This window comes from Pollicipes pollicipes, unplaced genomic scaffold, assembly GCF_011947565.3.
Source record: "Pollicipes pollicipes isolate AB1234 unplaced genomic scaffold, Ppol_2.1 Scaffold_6950;HRSCAF=8241_pilon_pilon_pilon, whole genome shotgun sequence".
NCBI classification, from domain to species: domain Eukaryota; kingdom Metazoa; phylum Arthropoda; class Thecostraca; order Pollicipedomorpha; family Pollicipedidae; genus Pollicipes; species Pollicipes pollicipes.
In genome coordinates this window covers 103903-119415 of record NW_023596968.1, presented here as the reverse complement: position 1 = coordinate 119415, position 15513 = coordinate 103903, and the positions used below count along the sequence as shown (strand labels likewise).

Genomic DNA, 15513 nt, shown 5'->3' with positions numbered 1-15513 from the left:
TAAACAGCCTACAACATAATTATGGAACATTATTCCGCTATATGCTTCGAACGCAGCGCACTGCCACGTAAACTAAGGCTGTCCAACATGAGCTGTTTTGCGATCTGACCATTATCCTACAATATCACTGGTCCGACTTGAGTCTGACCTTGCTTGAAACCTGAAACTAGACTGGTCCTGACCTTGAACTGGACCCTTGCCCTCTGACCCTTGTCTGACCCGGATCTGTTTCTTGCGTTTCACGGCTCATGTACTCGTCACTATCCGCTGGTCAGCGTCCACAGCGTCTGGCTAGCTGTCATCGTCCTGTTTCGTCTTCTGCTGGTGCCTGCAGCAACGGCGCAGGCATGTCACAGGGAGGAGAGGACGCCGGAGAGGTGGGTAACAATCCGTGTGTGTGTGAGGAAGGGAGGATGCAGCTGAAAAGTTGGGCTTCAGGTTGTTGGTTTCGAGAAGGCAGTACAGCTTGTCCTGACAACTGTATGATCGCCCACGGCTCAGTTTAGTGCACTTTGTTCATGGGTTTGTCATGGCTTTGCAACGTGGGTGTAGGTGAAGTCCAACAATATCCTTGATTTAATGATTAATTTAGTCGATAGTGTAAATAGCCGTGTTTATTTACTATCAATAGGCCGCATTAGGTCATAACTACAATGCTGTGTTGCTGCTGTCGGAAAACGACAAGTGGTTGTTTGTCCTGGCCTACGACTCTAGCATGGCTTGTCTCATGATTGCCTACCTTTAGCAACTGCTGATGAGGTACTGGCTGGTACGACACTAGTACGACATAGGAAAGCTTGCAGATTCTTTGCATATGACCGGCTGTGTCACAATAGAAAATGTAACTTCATTGTGATTAAAGAATGCATGAAACTCTTTCACTTGGCTAGGGTACACCACGGGCACCATGCAAAATAATGTATGCGCAGCCAAGAAGGGATGGGGTTCCATGTCTCCCACCCCTAAGCCTCGAACGTTGTATAGGACCTTAGATGGTTAGGGGCAGAAAACTTAAATAATGATGGCTAGCTATTACTGACTTCTCCTAAAAAAATTATGCACCCTATTGGGATATGGAACAGCGCGACGGAGGTCCTATGTCAGGAAGACAAATTTTCGTAGATTTCCACAATGTTGAATTAAATGCCAACCAAACATGTATGCGGCATAGTGAAATCTTCTCTTGTTTTCGGCGATTCATGCCTCATCATCTAGCACCATTCGGTGGTACCGTATCAGTATGTGTGGCGCAGTGATTGGGCATGTAGGGGAGGCATGTTTCAGGTTTACTCGCCGCACATCTTGTACGTAATTTTTCCATAATGCCATCCTAGATGCATAACGTTTGATGCACACTGATCTATATCCGGCTCCGAATCATTTCCGTAATGCGGTTGATCGCATGGAGTGTCTGATTGACGCTAATTCCACTGTGCAGGAATTCATGGGCGGACGATGTGCAGAACGTCCAGAGCGACCCCTACGTCAGCGAGCTGGTCAGCCCGGCTACGCACGCTCGACGATGCAGAAGAGACTAACCTCGCCCAGTACGAACTAGATAGATATTTCCGAAAACACACATGCCGTTTTTCCACCGGTACAACAATGTGCCGGCCACACCTGCTGCGGCGCGGTCCGTATACCGCCGGGTAGGTCGCCAAGGCTTCAATAGATGTCGTTGCCTGGCGCCTGCCTATTCGAGCATCGTGGCCAGGCCAAGAGAGGACATCGCAGTAGAGAGCAATTGCATTTTACCTCGGTTTTACGGACCTACCAGGCAAAATAGTTAGGATCGAATGCGCTTACCAATTGCTTTTTATGTGAGTTGCTTATCCCTGCTTTATTTGAGGGTGATGAATGGCGTTTGTCGGCGACCGATGTTTCACACGAGACATTCTTTTGATTACTATTGGGTTTTGATCTATACCTTAAATGGGCAACAATTTAAGTAGCATACCATAACTCGAAAAGCACACATGCTTTAAGCTATCGTCACGTGTCCTATCTCATTGGGAAGCTCACACGTAAACTACATGCGTTGCTTGAGTGGAAAACTTTACGTTAAAAGTTACGAAATTCAGTTCTTACGGCCCAATTCAGAGAAATCAAATCACGCGCATAATTTTAAAAATGTGCTGAATGTCCAACGCGTACCCTGTCTATAGCGCAGCAAGAGCGCAGCTTTCAACTTCTGACTAGCGTTTTTCTCCTCAGCAAGCGCGGGCTGGACTTCGGCCTGGGCCGTGGCTTCTCGGCCACGCAAGCGGCCAAGCTCAAGATGGGCCTGGCGGCGGCGGCCTTCCCTGGCGGACCCGGCCGCCGGCGACGCTTCCGTCGTGTTAGACGCTCCATCTGTAAACTCTGACCTCCATCTGACGTGCCCCCCTCTGCCCCGGCGGTTCCGTTTGGAGCTGACGGCACCAGATGGAGCGTCCCCCAGTCAGCCTCGGCGGACTGGATCCGGTGGTCATGTGGGATCAGCTGACTCCGACGGGATGGGCCGCCTCGGGTCCATGAGCCAACCAGGAAAATGCCTGGGAGCTTGCTGAAGAGGCTGCAGATGGTGTGATCAGTGGTGGAACCGCCTGAGCCTCAGTTGAACCCGCAGGATCAGCTGCTCCCGCTGATCCGCATGGCTGCTGGTCAGCTCACTTCTCCGCCAGCCAAAAGTTTGCTGATTGTTTACTCGCGCACGGGACGGCCTTATCGTTTTCCACCATGTCGGAACCATATACTGAGAGTTGTTGATCAGGATTGTGTGATGTGTACCATTCACTTTGCTGCGCCTCACCTAACGTCAGAGTAGCCGTCATTTGGAAGCCGTGTTTTACGTGATTGGGCATCTCTCGCAGTCACTTCAATTGGGGGATATGACTTGAACGTTCACATGGCTCTAACGTCTGCAAAATCAGTAGCGACACCGATCTATGTGGAGGCCAGTTTTGCCACGTCACAATTTCGCAATGGGCAGCACCATACAGGCGCCACCGTGAGACAAAGTTGTTCGGTGATTAAATCAAATATGTAGAGCATTTTGCCTTTTATTGCAAATACTAAATATCACCTCGTGGACACTGTGTTTTAATGAATGACCATTATCATCAATTGCAACAAGAGAGCAGAAATTGCATACTGGTAAGCCACAGATGACCGTAGCTCTTAAACAAGCGTGCGGCGGAATGGCACGTCCATAGCGACGGAGCACTCTTTAGCGCCCAACAACACTTCAGATGCTCTTAGGGCGGTGATAACATGATGCATCGTTACGATATCCGTGTTCGGTGTACAGCTCCTTAACTTAGGCCATCTGATCTTCAATGGATCTGAGGTCACATGATCCTACCGGCCGAGATCAGCCGCAATGGGAACGGCGCAGCGCATTGGCCTCTGAATACGCTGCCAGTGCGTTATTCCACAATTTCCAAGACGCTAACGCGGTAAAGATGCGTGTATAGACGAGCGCGCCCACCAGCGGACCCATGATTATACTTACTGCGCTTGCTGGCCAGACCCACCAGCACACACTAGCAGTATTGAAACAACACACGCGACATTCACATCCCATGCCACTTACTGGTGACATCCAGCGCAGAGTAGTAGATGGAAGGTCTCATTGGTCGTATTCTGCGACCTTGTAGAGATAGCAGAACGGCAAATATAATGTTTTATGTCTAGCGTTAAATTTTCACTTTACGTTCACCTATAATTTATTTTCCCGCTGTTTAGACCCATCATGCGTTATATTAAATGCTCTTATTTCCTAATGTGGTTATTAATTACCACTGACATTTCTTTCGCGGATTATTACCTTTTCAGCTCCGTGCATGATTAGCCGAAAATGAAGTTCCCTTGCGGAATGCCAAGTCCTGTGTGAAAGGAAAGGGGTAGACGGCCGGTTCAAAAAACTGAGGCTAGATGGAGCTTGGATTTCAATATCGGTGGATGTGTTCCGGCCGCTGTGCGCGTCTTGGAAGAGAGCAATGTACCAGGCGTGTAGTTTCCATTTCATAATGTTTTTGACAAGTATCCCCGACCTTAACAAAATTGCTGGCCAAACCCGTTGATGCCATATTTTGGGATTAGGCTTAGCTATTTTACACTGTTCATCCTTGCCAATTATTTTGCAAAACATCATCGCTGATGTAATCGAACTAATATGACCGAACTCAGCCCAATATGCACTATCTGCGAGCAGGCATTACCGCAGCGCAATCATTGTGAAATACAAACTGCGAGCTGGTTCCGTGGCGAAGTGGAAATGCGCCTGACAAGCAAGAGGGGCTGTCGGATATGATCCGCAGGGCACGCGTGCCTCCGTAAAGGGAGTGTCCCATATTTGAAACGTATTTCAAAAACGTGCTTTGATGAACTCTCGGAAGGTGAATGTGATTTCAAGTAAACAGGCATCGTGCATGCTGCATTCTAGCATTTTAAACGATTTTTAGCAAACAATTTTAGAGACTTTAAATTTTTTCACAATTTTAAGCCAGCGCGTATCAATGATTAAAACGCCCTCGGGTGGCTGAAAGTTCGTTTTGACAACCCCGCCCCATAGGCTTTTCGTAATAATTTCCGGACGGCGCTGCGTAGGCGCACCAAACGTTGCATAGCTGAAATAAATTTTATAGTGGGCGTTCTGACATGAAACTGAAATGTACCTTAAAAGGTCGCTGACCCATAGCAAGTCCAAATCAGGCCGTGGCTTTCAGCACAGGTCATATCTCGGGAAATTCCATTTACATAGGGTTATGGGTGAAGGTGAGACCCAGGTAAAACATATTATGCCTAGTACAGGGTTTCTCGTTTATGAAAGCTGAAAGACATTGAGATGTCAGTAGCGGACTCAGGTGTGATCAAAAGATGTCGGAAGGTATAAGTAGACGTTTTTTATGGAGGTACGCGAAAAATGATAATTCACGCGACGTAAAGGTGCGGAATATGTGCGGTAGCCTGCCATAGAATACAGGGTTTCATTAGGATTTATCCGTTTTTAGTCCCACTATTTTGTCTCATTGCTCCACCTTCTATGGCTCCTCAAAGTTTGTATCGTTGCTCCACCTCCCAGATGACACAAATGGTACGTCCAATGTTTTGCACCAATCGTGTTATGTTGATAGTACGCGCCAAGCGTGGCTTGTCGCCTTTCTCCGGAGCACACCTCTTAAAGTCAGCCGGTCCAGTTCGTAGCAACATTCCCGTTATGCGGGCATGCAATGGCAAACTGACGGGGGCATAAAACCGAATATTGTATATTTCGATCGAAAGTGTTCAAGGGCATTGCCTTATGCCCTAAATGCTGCTGCGCTATTTTGAAAAAGGTAAAAGCGATGGTCGAAGAGCTATAGTTTCGGGCATTTTTAGAAGATCAACTATCCGAGGCGTTCTCTAAAAGTCTATACCACAATCAATACTAATTTTAATTACACTGCACTACGCACCGCTTAGCCTGCAATGAGACAGTGCATCTTTTGGCAATTTCCAAACTTGTCTTCATTTTGTTTTGTTAAACCGCGACAATGTGACCAAAAATTACGTGACCTTTTTTGACCTTTCGGACTTTGATAATGCTGTTTTTTCAAGTGCAGAAATTAGGAACAAGTACTATTCTATTACAAGAAGAATTGAAAAATATGTTTCCTTCAAAGATGCTTCATATTTGTTCAAGCCAGGCATGCTCGGATCATTTCGCGATAGTTCCAAGCGTACTCAGGTGTGGTATGTGTGAGGGATGTTACACTGCTGAACCAAAAGCCATTGTTGTCCAGCGTGCCATCCGGTGATAAGACTTATCACTTGACCGTATTTTTGTCGTAAAAATGCTCAAAAGTGGAGGGATAGGGGCTCACCCTGCTAAGAGCAAAATTGAGCATAAATTCCATTGCGGTAAAATGCAAATAAGCTAGTAAAAATAGTTACACAAAAATAGGAACATTCCAGGTTCTAGTCTTCATACAGATTAATAATATAGGGTCAGTAATAGTCGCAGGGGTTAATAATAAGGGAGGGGAATTGCAAACTGGGCAGCTTGGCGACGCTGCTGCAAAGGATAGAACAATATTTCATGCGTTAGACCTTTTCGATGAATTGGAATGAGAGTATATATGAGTGCTTTCCCATTTACAAACGGATAGTCAGTAAGCTGCTTTTCCAACCCACTTCTGACGCCGCGAAAATAAAAAGCAACGAAAACGGTGGGTTACCTTCCGGCAGAGTACAAACAAAAGGTGGTCGCATGTGCACGGTGAGGAAGAGTCGCCAACTAAAAAAGTCACGTGGCCTCTTGCCAAATGTCACTAAAGCAAAGAAAGACCCAGCATTCCTGGCAGGGTTAAGGAGAAGGTATAGCTGTTTTACGAGTCGGACCGGGTCAGCCAGATGTTAAGGACGACTGTGTTACGGCCCGACAGCTCAATGGAGCTAAGAGAAGAGTGCTCGGGGAATTTGCGTGAAGTGTATGACATTCGCAAGCGGTAATCAAAAAACCTCGCTATCGGTTTGTCCAAATTTGCTGCACTTCTTCCGAGGCGCTGCCTCTTGGCGGGCAGCAGTGGCACGCACTCGGCATGCGTGGTACACACATCATCAAAATCCAATGCTGCTGAAATCGGCTCTCGGCCTTCCTGATCTGAAATACCCTGACCCCTTGATCACGCTGTATTTGATACGGAAAACTGGACCGCATGATGGTGTGTGTGTGTGTGTGTGTGGTGTGTGTGTGTGTGTGTGTGTGTGTGTGTGGTGTGTGTGTGTGTGTGTGTGTGTGTGTGTGTGGTGTGTGTGTGTGTGTGTGTGTGTGTGTGTGTGTGTGTGTGTGTGGTGTGTGTGTGTGTGTGTGTGTGTGTGTGTGTGTGTGTGTGTGTGTGTGTGTGTGTGTGTGTGTGTGTGTGTGTGTGTGTGTGTGTGTGTGTGTGTGTGTGTGTGTGTGTGTGTGTGTGTGTGTGTGTGTGTGTGTGTGTGTGTGTGTGTGTGTGTGTGTGTGTGTGTGTGTGTGTGTGTGTGTGTGTGTGTGTGTGTGTGTGTGCGTGTGCGTGTGATAGACTTGCCCTGGTGAGGAAAGCGTAATTAACTTTTAAGTCATATCCCTTCGGACAAGTCAGAGGATAGCGACGAGCGTGGTACATAACGTGATGATATGTATGGGGAGATTAGGTAGAAACTGTAAGTACGGATCGCTGTGCGCTAGTGCCAATCACCGGAAGAAAGGAAGGAAGTATGATATCTCTTAGCTACCAAATCACAAAATTGGCCAGACATCACTTTTTAGCTGAAAGTCAAGGTCAGTACTTTGCCCACGCAAGGGCTACTGCAAGCGAGGACCAAGTGGTTGCCCAGGGGGACTTCTCTGAAAGTTATTAATTCGCAGTGCACGACGCGGCCCAAGGCCTACACTGGCACTCCTCTCAGTGCACTGTGAATCCGTTCGTAGCATACTGGCTGAAGTAAGGTGTGCTGTGCCACCAGAACTACTGTCTTATCCCTGGTGGTACATAGCTTAACATCGCCATAGTTCATGCGTTTTTGACGTTACTTTTCCCGTATCTTCGCACCTGAGTGCCCAGTCTAATAAATGTGTATTTCAAAGACGACAGTGCCGCACAGTAAAAAAAAAAAACAGGGCACACCTTCATCAGCTTGTGCCATCATGAAGCTGTCTTTGGGGCTGCTCTGAAAGGGGCATTTTTTGTCACGTTACATGGTAAAGGGGCTCGTGACGGCATCGCAGGCATGGCTAGGCGTGCCGCAGCACAAAAGGGCCTCCAGGCCTTACCAAAGATGGGCAAATACTGAGGCGGAGGACGTGTTCAAATTTTCCTTTGAGAAAAATGGTCAGCAAAACCAGCTTGTCTATGTGCAGCGAACCACCTTACGGAGAAGCTTTTCAGAAAAGTTATCACGGTGGAGGGCACTTAGCGCCTTACAAAAGTTCTCACCAGTGACACCGACCGAATCCTGAGGGACTCACCATACGTCCACCGACGTGAGGCTGCGTGGTAGCAGCGGGGCGGTGATTAACATGTGACTGTGAGCGCGCCTGAGGCCAAATACGTGGGCTGAAAGGGTCAGGATATCACATAAGTTGGCTTGCAGATGAGCGGGATGATATCATTGCTGCGTTAAGTCGTTGCATTGTATGATGTTTCCAAGTCAAGTCATTATATCACGCTATCGGAAACGGCTCATGGTGATACGTGATTCGCTGCATGTGCAGGATCACGTGCCAAGGGATGCAGCCGTGTGTGCTGATTGACGAATATCAATGTGTAAACAACCTTCCGTAGTGGAAGCCATTTTCTCCGCAGTTGAAGCATCTTTCTCCTAATACCACTTCCAGTCCTCATTTAACACCGTCAGTTATTCATTATATTGATATCCGCACGTACTCCACATACATGGATGTACATACACACACACACACACACACAACAACACACACACACCACACACGCACACACACACACACACACATATATATATATATATGTATATATATATATATACATATATATAAATTACATAAACTTACATTTTTATAAAATATCCATGCTCGTTATTTGCATCATCTGTCAGATCTAAATAAAATGGGTCCTACATGTCAAGTTCATAACGAAAATGGTAACTTTGAGAAGAAAACACATCTTCTTAAACTTGGTCTTGGTAGTGAAGTCAAGCAAGAGAGGAAGTTAGTCAAGTAGTCACGTAAGAGTCAGAAGTCGCTGTAAACTTCTGCGTTTAAAAGCAAGCATCGCTAACGCCAAATGTTGAAAAATTCACGGATTTTGCGTCACCAGGTGACGGGTTTAGAATTTGAGTGCACACAGCTTTGAAAATATCCAAAATATGCATTGAATAATTGCAATTCCAGTGGCATATTGTTGTGTACGAATGAGATAAACATATTTTAGTTATCAACCATCAAAGTCACCCATGTTCGTTGACCCCCTAAAGTGTACAAGGCTACAGCTCTTCATCTCTTACTCTAATCTTTCTAAAATGGTGGAGCTGAACTCGGGATATAAGGCAATCCTATTCTGATTCTTTCCGCCAACTCAAAATATGGGGTGTTTTTTCTGCCCCCGCACCTGTCGATCTATCGTGGAATGGGCCCATGACCTCCACCGGTGAGGGCTCCGAAAGGTTTCACGTCTCGTCCACTACTCCGGCATGGTCGCACGGGTCATGTTGACCCCGCATTTGCCAGCAGATCTTTCTTCGGCATTCGGTCAAATCCTAAACAGGACTATACGGGTCAGGTAGATCGCGTTTGGAAAGGTGCTGGTAGACGTGATTTCCACAGCTGGGTTAACACGCCGCGCGCGCCCCGGGGATCATAACCGGCACCAACACATCGCATGTCCAGCTCACATCCACTTCGCCATGGAACCCGCACGGATCTTGCGCGTAAACATGACTGCGCTGCATTGATGTCCCTGCTCCCAGAATCGAATCACATGCACACATTTAACCCGGTCGAGCAGCGCAGAGCTATTTAATGTGTACCTAATCCATACAGAGCCCAGCCCGCAACGAATTTCCAATCGCTGAGCCGGGGAACTGCGTCCGCTGGCGCCCTCTGCAAACAATCCTTGCATGCGCTGCGTTATTGATGCTAGTTTGTACATATTAGGAGTGGTGTCCCGCAAATTAATTGGCAGTGTTGAACAGTGGAAAATGCATGGCCCATCCGCAAATCACGGCAACAAATGGTGCCTGCACGGATTTTACCCACATTCATCTCAAAGTCAAGGAATGGAGCCATTCCTCGCCAACTAAATGCAAAACTAAACCGCTAGTACATAGTTGTTGTCTAATATGCCTGTCCACAGCTTGAATACATCCACCGGAGTTAGAATGCACAAAAATTTCGGAGTTCCAGCACTGAAATGGAATGTTTTAGCTGATCATGCATGAAGCTGAACAAAATAGGTTGTAGCAAAAACGATGTCAGCTGTTAGCATGCCTAGACTAATAGCTTCATTAGGAAATCATGGCAAGTTGAAAGAAATAGCACTGAACATACCTTGACGGGAAGAACAAGAATGAATGTGTGATTACAAAGTTAAAATTGAACACAACCAAAACAAAACCTTATCTCCGCTGTTGCGTGATTTTTCAGGATTGACCCCATATTTACTCCACTGCTCTGGATGTCACCAGAACGTAAGCATGGATGGGCGTGTCGCGTGTGCCGTTCAGTTTTGCTGAGTGTGTCTGCGGGTCCTTGCTATCAGCCGCAGCAACTGTACCAGGGGTCCTGCTTGTGTGGACGCGTTTGTCTATATACGCAAACTTTAATGCATCAGCGCGTTGAGAATTACTCAGCAGCGCAGAGGCAGCGCGTTCAGAGGGGAATGAAGTGTGCCGTTCTCGTTGGGGCTGGTTTCGGCCGGCAGGATCATGTCACTCTAGTCCTGCCAAAGGTCAGATGGCCTCAAGTTGATGAGCTTCACACTAAACGCAGATATCACCGCGATGTGTCATCGTATCACTGCCCTAATGACATCTGAGCTGTTGCTCAGCACTGGCGAGTGCCCCGTCGCTCCGGCGTGCCTGTGCGCCGCACGCTTGCTTCAGAGCTGATGATCATCTGTGGCTATCAGTATACGAGTTCTGCCGCTTCCTCCGAGATTGATGATGATGGCCGTTCATCAAAAGACAGTGTCAGTAACGTATATTTCTGCAATAGTGGGCAAAATACACTACCTATTTAATTTAAACACGGCACGATTTTCTCGCACACGTAGATGCTTTAATGGTGCTGTCCATTGGCAGGGTAGTACGTGGGAAAACTGGCCTCAACATAGATGGGTGTCGCTATTGATTTGACCAACGCAGGGATCATGAGGATGTGAAGGCCATCGCTCAAACTCCAATTGGCTGCGAGAGATGCCCCATCAGGTAAAACACGGGCGCCGGATGACGGATTCTATTGGGATTAGGTGGAGCGCAGCAAAGTGAACGGTACACACCCTACAACCCTATCCAGCAACTCCCAGCATCTGGTTCCGGCATAGAAAGAACGATAAGGCCGTCCTCGTGCGTACGTGAACAACAAGGACACTTTCAGCCGATGGCAGAGAAGTGACAGACCAGGAGCCCTTGAGAATCAGCGGGACCAGCTGAGGCTAAGGCGGTTCCGCCACGGTTTGGACCATCTTCAGCCTCTTCAGCTAACTCTACAGCCTTTTCTGGTCGGCTTACGGGCCTACAGCGGCCCGGCCTGCCGAAGTCAGCTGATCCCGCGTGACCACCGGATCCGGTCCGCCGAGGATGGCTGGATGATACTCCAGCTAGCACCAACAGCTCCACATGGAACCGCCGGGCCAGAGGAGGGCACATCAGATGGATGGTCGGGGTTTACAGATGGAGCGTTTACTGGACGGAGCGTCGCCGGCGGCCGGGTCCGCCCGGGAAGGCTGCCTGCCGCCAGACCCATCTTATGCTTGGCCGCCTGCGTGGCCGAGAAGCCGCGGCCCAGGCCAAAGTCCAGCCCGCGTTTGCTGTGGAGGAAGAACGCCTGTCATAAGTTGAAGGCTGTGCTCTTGTTGCGCTATGAGCGGGGTGTGCGTTGGATGTTCAGAAAATTTTGAAATTTTGCGTGTGTTTTAGATTTCTCTGGGTTTGGTCGTGACAGAAAAGTTCGAGGTTCTTACGAATAAGTTTTACACGTATGTAACGCACAAAGTGTAGGCACTTGTGTCGCCCAACGCGACAGAATACGTAACGACAGTAAGCAATATGCATGGTTTTCAGAGCATAATATGCTGCCTACGATGTCCCTTTTGTAAGCATGGATTAAACCCAATGGTTGTAAAAAATATATAAAGCGTAGAACATCGGTCACCTACGATGCCATTCATCTCGTTTAATTATAACAGGGATAAGCCGCTCAAATGGAATGAGTAATTAGCTGAACGCATGCCGTCTGTTGCTGGGTAGGTCTGGAAGGCCAGGTTGACTAAATGCCAACGCTCTCCGTAGCGCTGTCCTTTCTTGACCAGGCCACAATGCACGAACTGCCAGGCGGCAGACAGCGACATCTATTGGAGCCCTGGTGACCTACCCGGAGCATACGGACCGTGCCACGGTACGCGTGGCCGGCACATTGTACAGGCGGAAAAACGGCATGTGTTTTCGAAAATATTTATCTAGTTCGTACTGGGCTAGACCGGTCTCCTCAGCGTCGTTGAGCGCGCGCAGCCGATTGACCAGCTCATTGACGTAGAGGTCGCTCTTCATGTTCTCCACATCGTCCGCCCAAGATTTCCTGCACAGTGGGATTAGCGTCAAACGGGCACTATACACAATGAACAGATGATGATGATTTGACGATTTGCAATCGGATACTCAACAGCGCGCATCAAAACATCATGCATTTTGGGATGGCACTTTATTAACGGTTCAAATATTTGTAAACGTTCTCTTTTCTTTGATGTAAAGCAACACAAATTTCATGTATTATGGAAAACATAGCATGGGTCTTATTGTCCAGTTTGCACTCTGCTGAAACACTTTTTATCCACATCACATAAAGGACGTGTAGCGAGCAAGCTGAAACGTGCCCGCCCTATGACAACCGCGGCGCCACACATGATGACGCCGCTCATAGCATGATGCTGGATAATGAGACATAAATCATTAACAAATTGACGGCTAATTATTGCTGATGCAGGTTTGATTGGCATTTAATTCAACTTTGCAGAACCCCACAAAAAACTCCATTTGTAACATATAATCCTTCCTAGCACCACTCAATCTCCCAATCAGCTGGGGGGGGGGGGGAGGTTTGTTGTAGAGGGGGCTCAGTCAGGACTAAATACGAATACCATAGACTTTCTGCCACCAACCATCTAATATCAATGTTATACAATGTTTGAGCTTGCGGGTGGGTAAACATGGAACCCCGTCTACTTTTAGTTGTGCATTTCGTCCACATTATTTTTCATCGTGCCCATTGGTATCTCCCATCCCAGTGAGGGCGGCTCATGTATGTTTAATTTAACATGATTCTACGTTTTCTGCTTGTGACAAAACTGATCATATGCGAAGATCCTGCAAGTTTTCTCTTACGGCACTAGTGTTGCGTATCAGTGAACTGCATTACCCGCAGTTGTTAAATGTAAGACAATCATGATACAAACCAAATTGGAACTATAGGACCAGACATCGACTTCTAATCGCGTTTTGATAAGCAGCAACTGCAACATTATTGTTATGAGCTAAGGAGCTATTAATGGTAAAAACGCAACCATTTGCACTATAGATAAAGTTGTCTTTAATCCCATGGATATGTTGTTGGACTTGAATATGTCATTTGTTGAGCGGTACCACCAAGAACATATACATTGAACTGATCCCTGAGAGGATCATGGCGATGTCAGAACAGCTCTCTGCGTTCCAAACAAACATGCAGCCCGAACTCTCCCAGTTTCTTCTCCTTCATCACACACGCACGGAGCTACACACCTCTCGGCGTCCTCCATGTGCGTGCTGGCGTCGCTGAAGGACCAGCAGAAGACGAAGCAGACGATGGCAGCTAGCCAGGTGCAGGCGCTGATAGCGGACACGTGACGAGTCATGAGCCTGAAACAAGAACAGGTCTGGGTCAGGCAAGGGTCAGGGGGTAAGATAAGCCCAAGGTCGGGCCAGTGTCAGGCCAAACCAAGGTCAGACCAGAGTCGGGCCAGTGATATGGTTGGGTGACGGTCAGATTGCAAAGCATGTCATGCTGGACAGCTACATTGTACGTGCCGTGCGCTGCGTCCAGAGCATACAACAGAATAACGTTCCAGGGTTATGTTGTAACTGTTTGGAAATGTGTATTTTTATGGTAAGAATCAGCTTTCAGGCTACCACATTGAAGTATGATTGTCCTGTTATTGTATGAGGGTTAGAAAAGCTCCAGGAAACACACTCCACCACCCAAAACCTGTATCGAGGCTGCATCAACAACCCGCGGGTGGAAGCCGTGCTAGTAGATTGTACCGCAGCACACCATGCTGCTTCCCGGCCGCGGGTGAGCGCTCAGTGACCTGCACGTGCCCAACCGTCACCAGTCTGGGGCAGGCTGGCGGTCACTGAGCCGGGCTGCACTGAGCAGAACTCTGTGTGGGCCTGGTTAAGAAGGGCTGGTGAAGGAACAGTGGCTCGGGGCGATATGGCGGTGACCGTGGTCTGTCTACTGCTAACAGGACAGGCCCTCGAACATGGTGTCTGGATGAAAGGTTCGCTTCGAAACCGTGGAAGACGGATAACCAACCAGACCGGACCAAAAGGTGTCGATTGCTTCCAGGTCGACCAGGGGCATGGTTTGATGTATTAGTGCGTGCATAACTTTCCCCTATGCAAACAGTGTCAGAAACGTTTATTCTATACATACATTTTATCTGTGCCAATCGCTTCTAAATGCTCCAAACCGCAGTCTTGTGGATATAAACTGAAAGTTTCTGCCAATACATGATGTTTTAGTTAACAACTCATGGTGCCCAGCACATTGTTACAAAGCTTGAACTAAAATTCAAGCTTTTTGCGAAATGCACCATATCGCAGTCAGCTACGTAACAATGTTTCATGTAACAGAGCAACGTATTCCCAACGGAGCTTCTCCAGACGAGATTTAACTACAGTTCATCACAAAACATAAGTGATCATGTGCACAACAGTAGCAACGTTAGAGTTTGCTCAAAATATGAACAGAACACAGAAAAATACAAGGAACACTTCAATGTCACTGTTTCTTCCGAACATTACTGAGTCATCTGAGAATGCCAGTGGCGGCTAGGTGGCCGTTAAATTGCGTCATTATGAAAGTTATGAATAACTGACCACGCGGCTACTGACAGCTAGGATCGCAGACATTATTAAATGGAAAATGTTTTCTTAGCCTCATATATTATGACAAGCATGCCCATCCACTTATGTCTTTACATGTACGCACTCTCCACTGCTAAGCACAGGCAATTTACTTTAAGATACTCCCGTGACGCACTGATGGTCAGCTGCGTGAGACTCACTCGGTGCTTGTCCCGGGAGGAGATCGCCTCGCGGTCGCCGCTGTGCTGCTCCACCGCCGACTGCGATGCTCGCGCCGCCTCTCCGGCACCTTATATTCGATGCCCCACGAGACAGCGGCGACCAATGCACCAATGGGGCGAGGCCGCGCCCTCAGCCAATCAGAACAGCCCTCGGCCCACGCGAACCCGACCCGTTCAATTATCCGGGTGATTTCCGAATGGTTGTCAATGAATTCAAAGGACTTAACCAGAGATTGCGCTGCCAAACCTTGGCGTTTAGTTAGATACGTAGGAAGAAGTGACGTGTCCCCGCTTCTGATACGTGTGTTATAATCACCTCTGGCAGGGACATTCTCTTTATGCAGCAGTCGGCCAGTTGGTCAGTCAAAATCGGTCTGGCATGTGGGGAGATTACATAGCTTTAGCGCTTGAATTGCGGCGGCAGTTGAGGCCATAGCGTTCGAGCTAGCGGCCAAACGCAGGGGTGGAGGCATCAGCTGTC

At 47.8% G+C, this 15513-nt stretch overlaps 1 protein-coding gene across 1 annotated transcript in view; it reads right to left on the bottom strand.

Moving 5' to 3' along the window:
- LOC119108881 (diuretic hormone class 2-like) overlaps positions 1-13577 on the bottom strand; it is a 14937-nt gene extending 1360 nt beyond the window's left edge. Inside the window, exons 1-2 of the mRNA XM_037232423.1 lie at positions 13465-13577; positions 12158-12265 (exon numbers count right to left, since the gene is read on the bottom strand). Coding sequence (XP_037088318.1) covers positions 12158-12265; positions 13465-13577 — 221 coding nt within the window. The remainder of the gene's footprint in view (positions 1-12157; positions 12266-13464) is intronic.
- Between the last annotated feature and the right edge of the window lie 1936 nt (positions 13578-15513).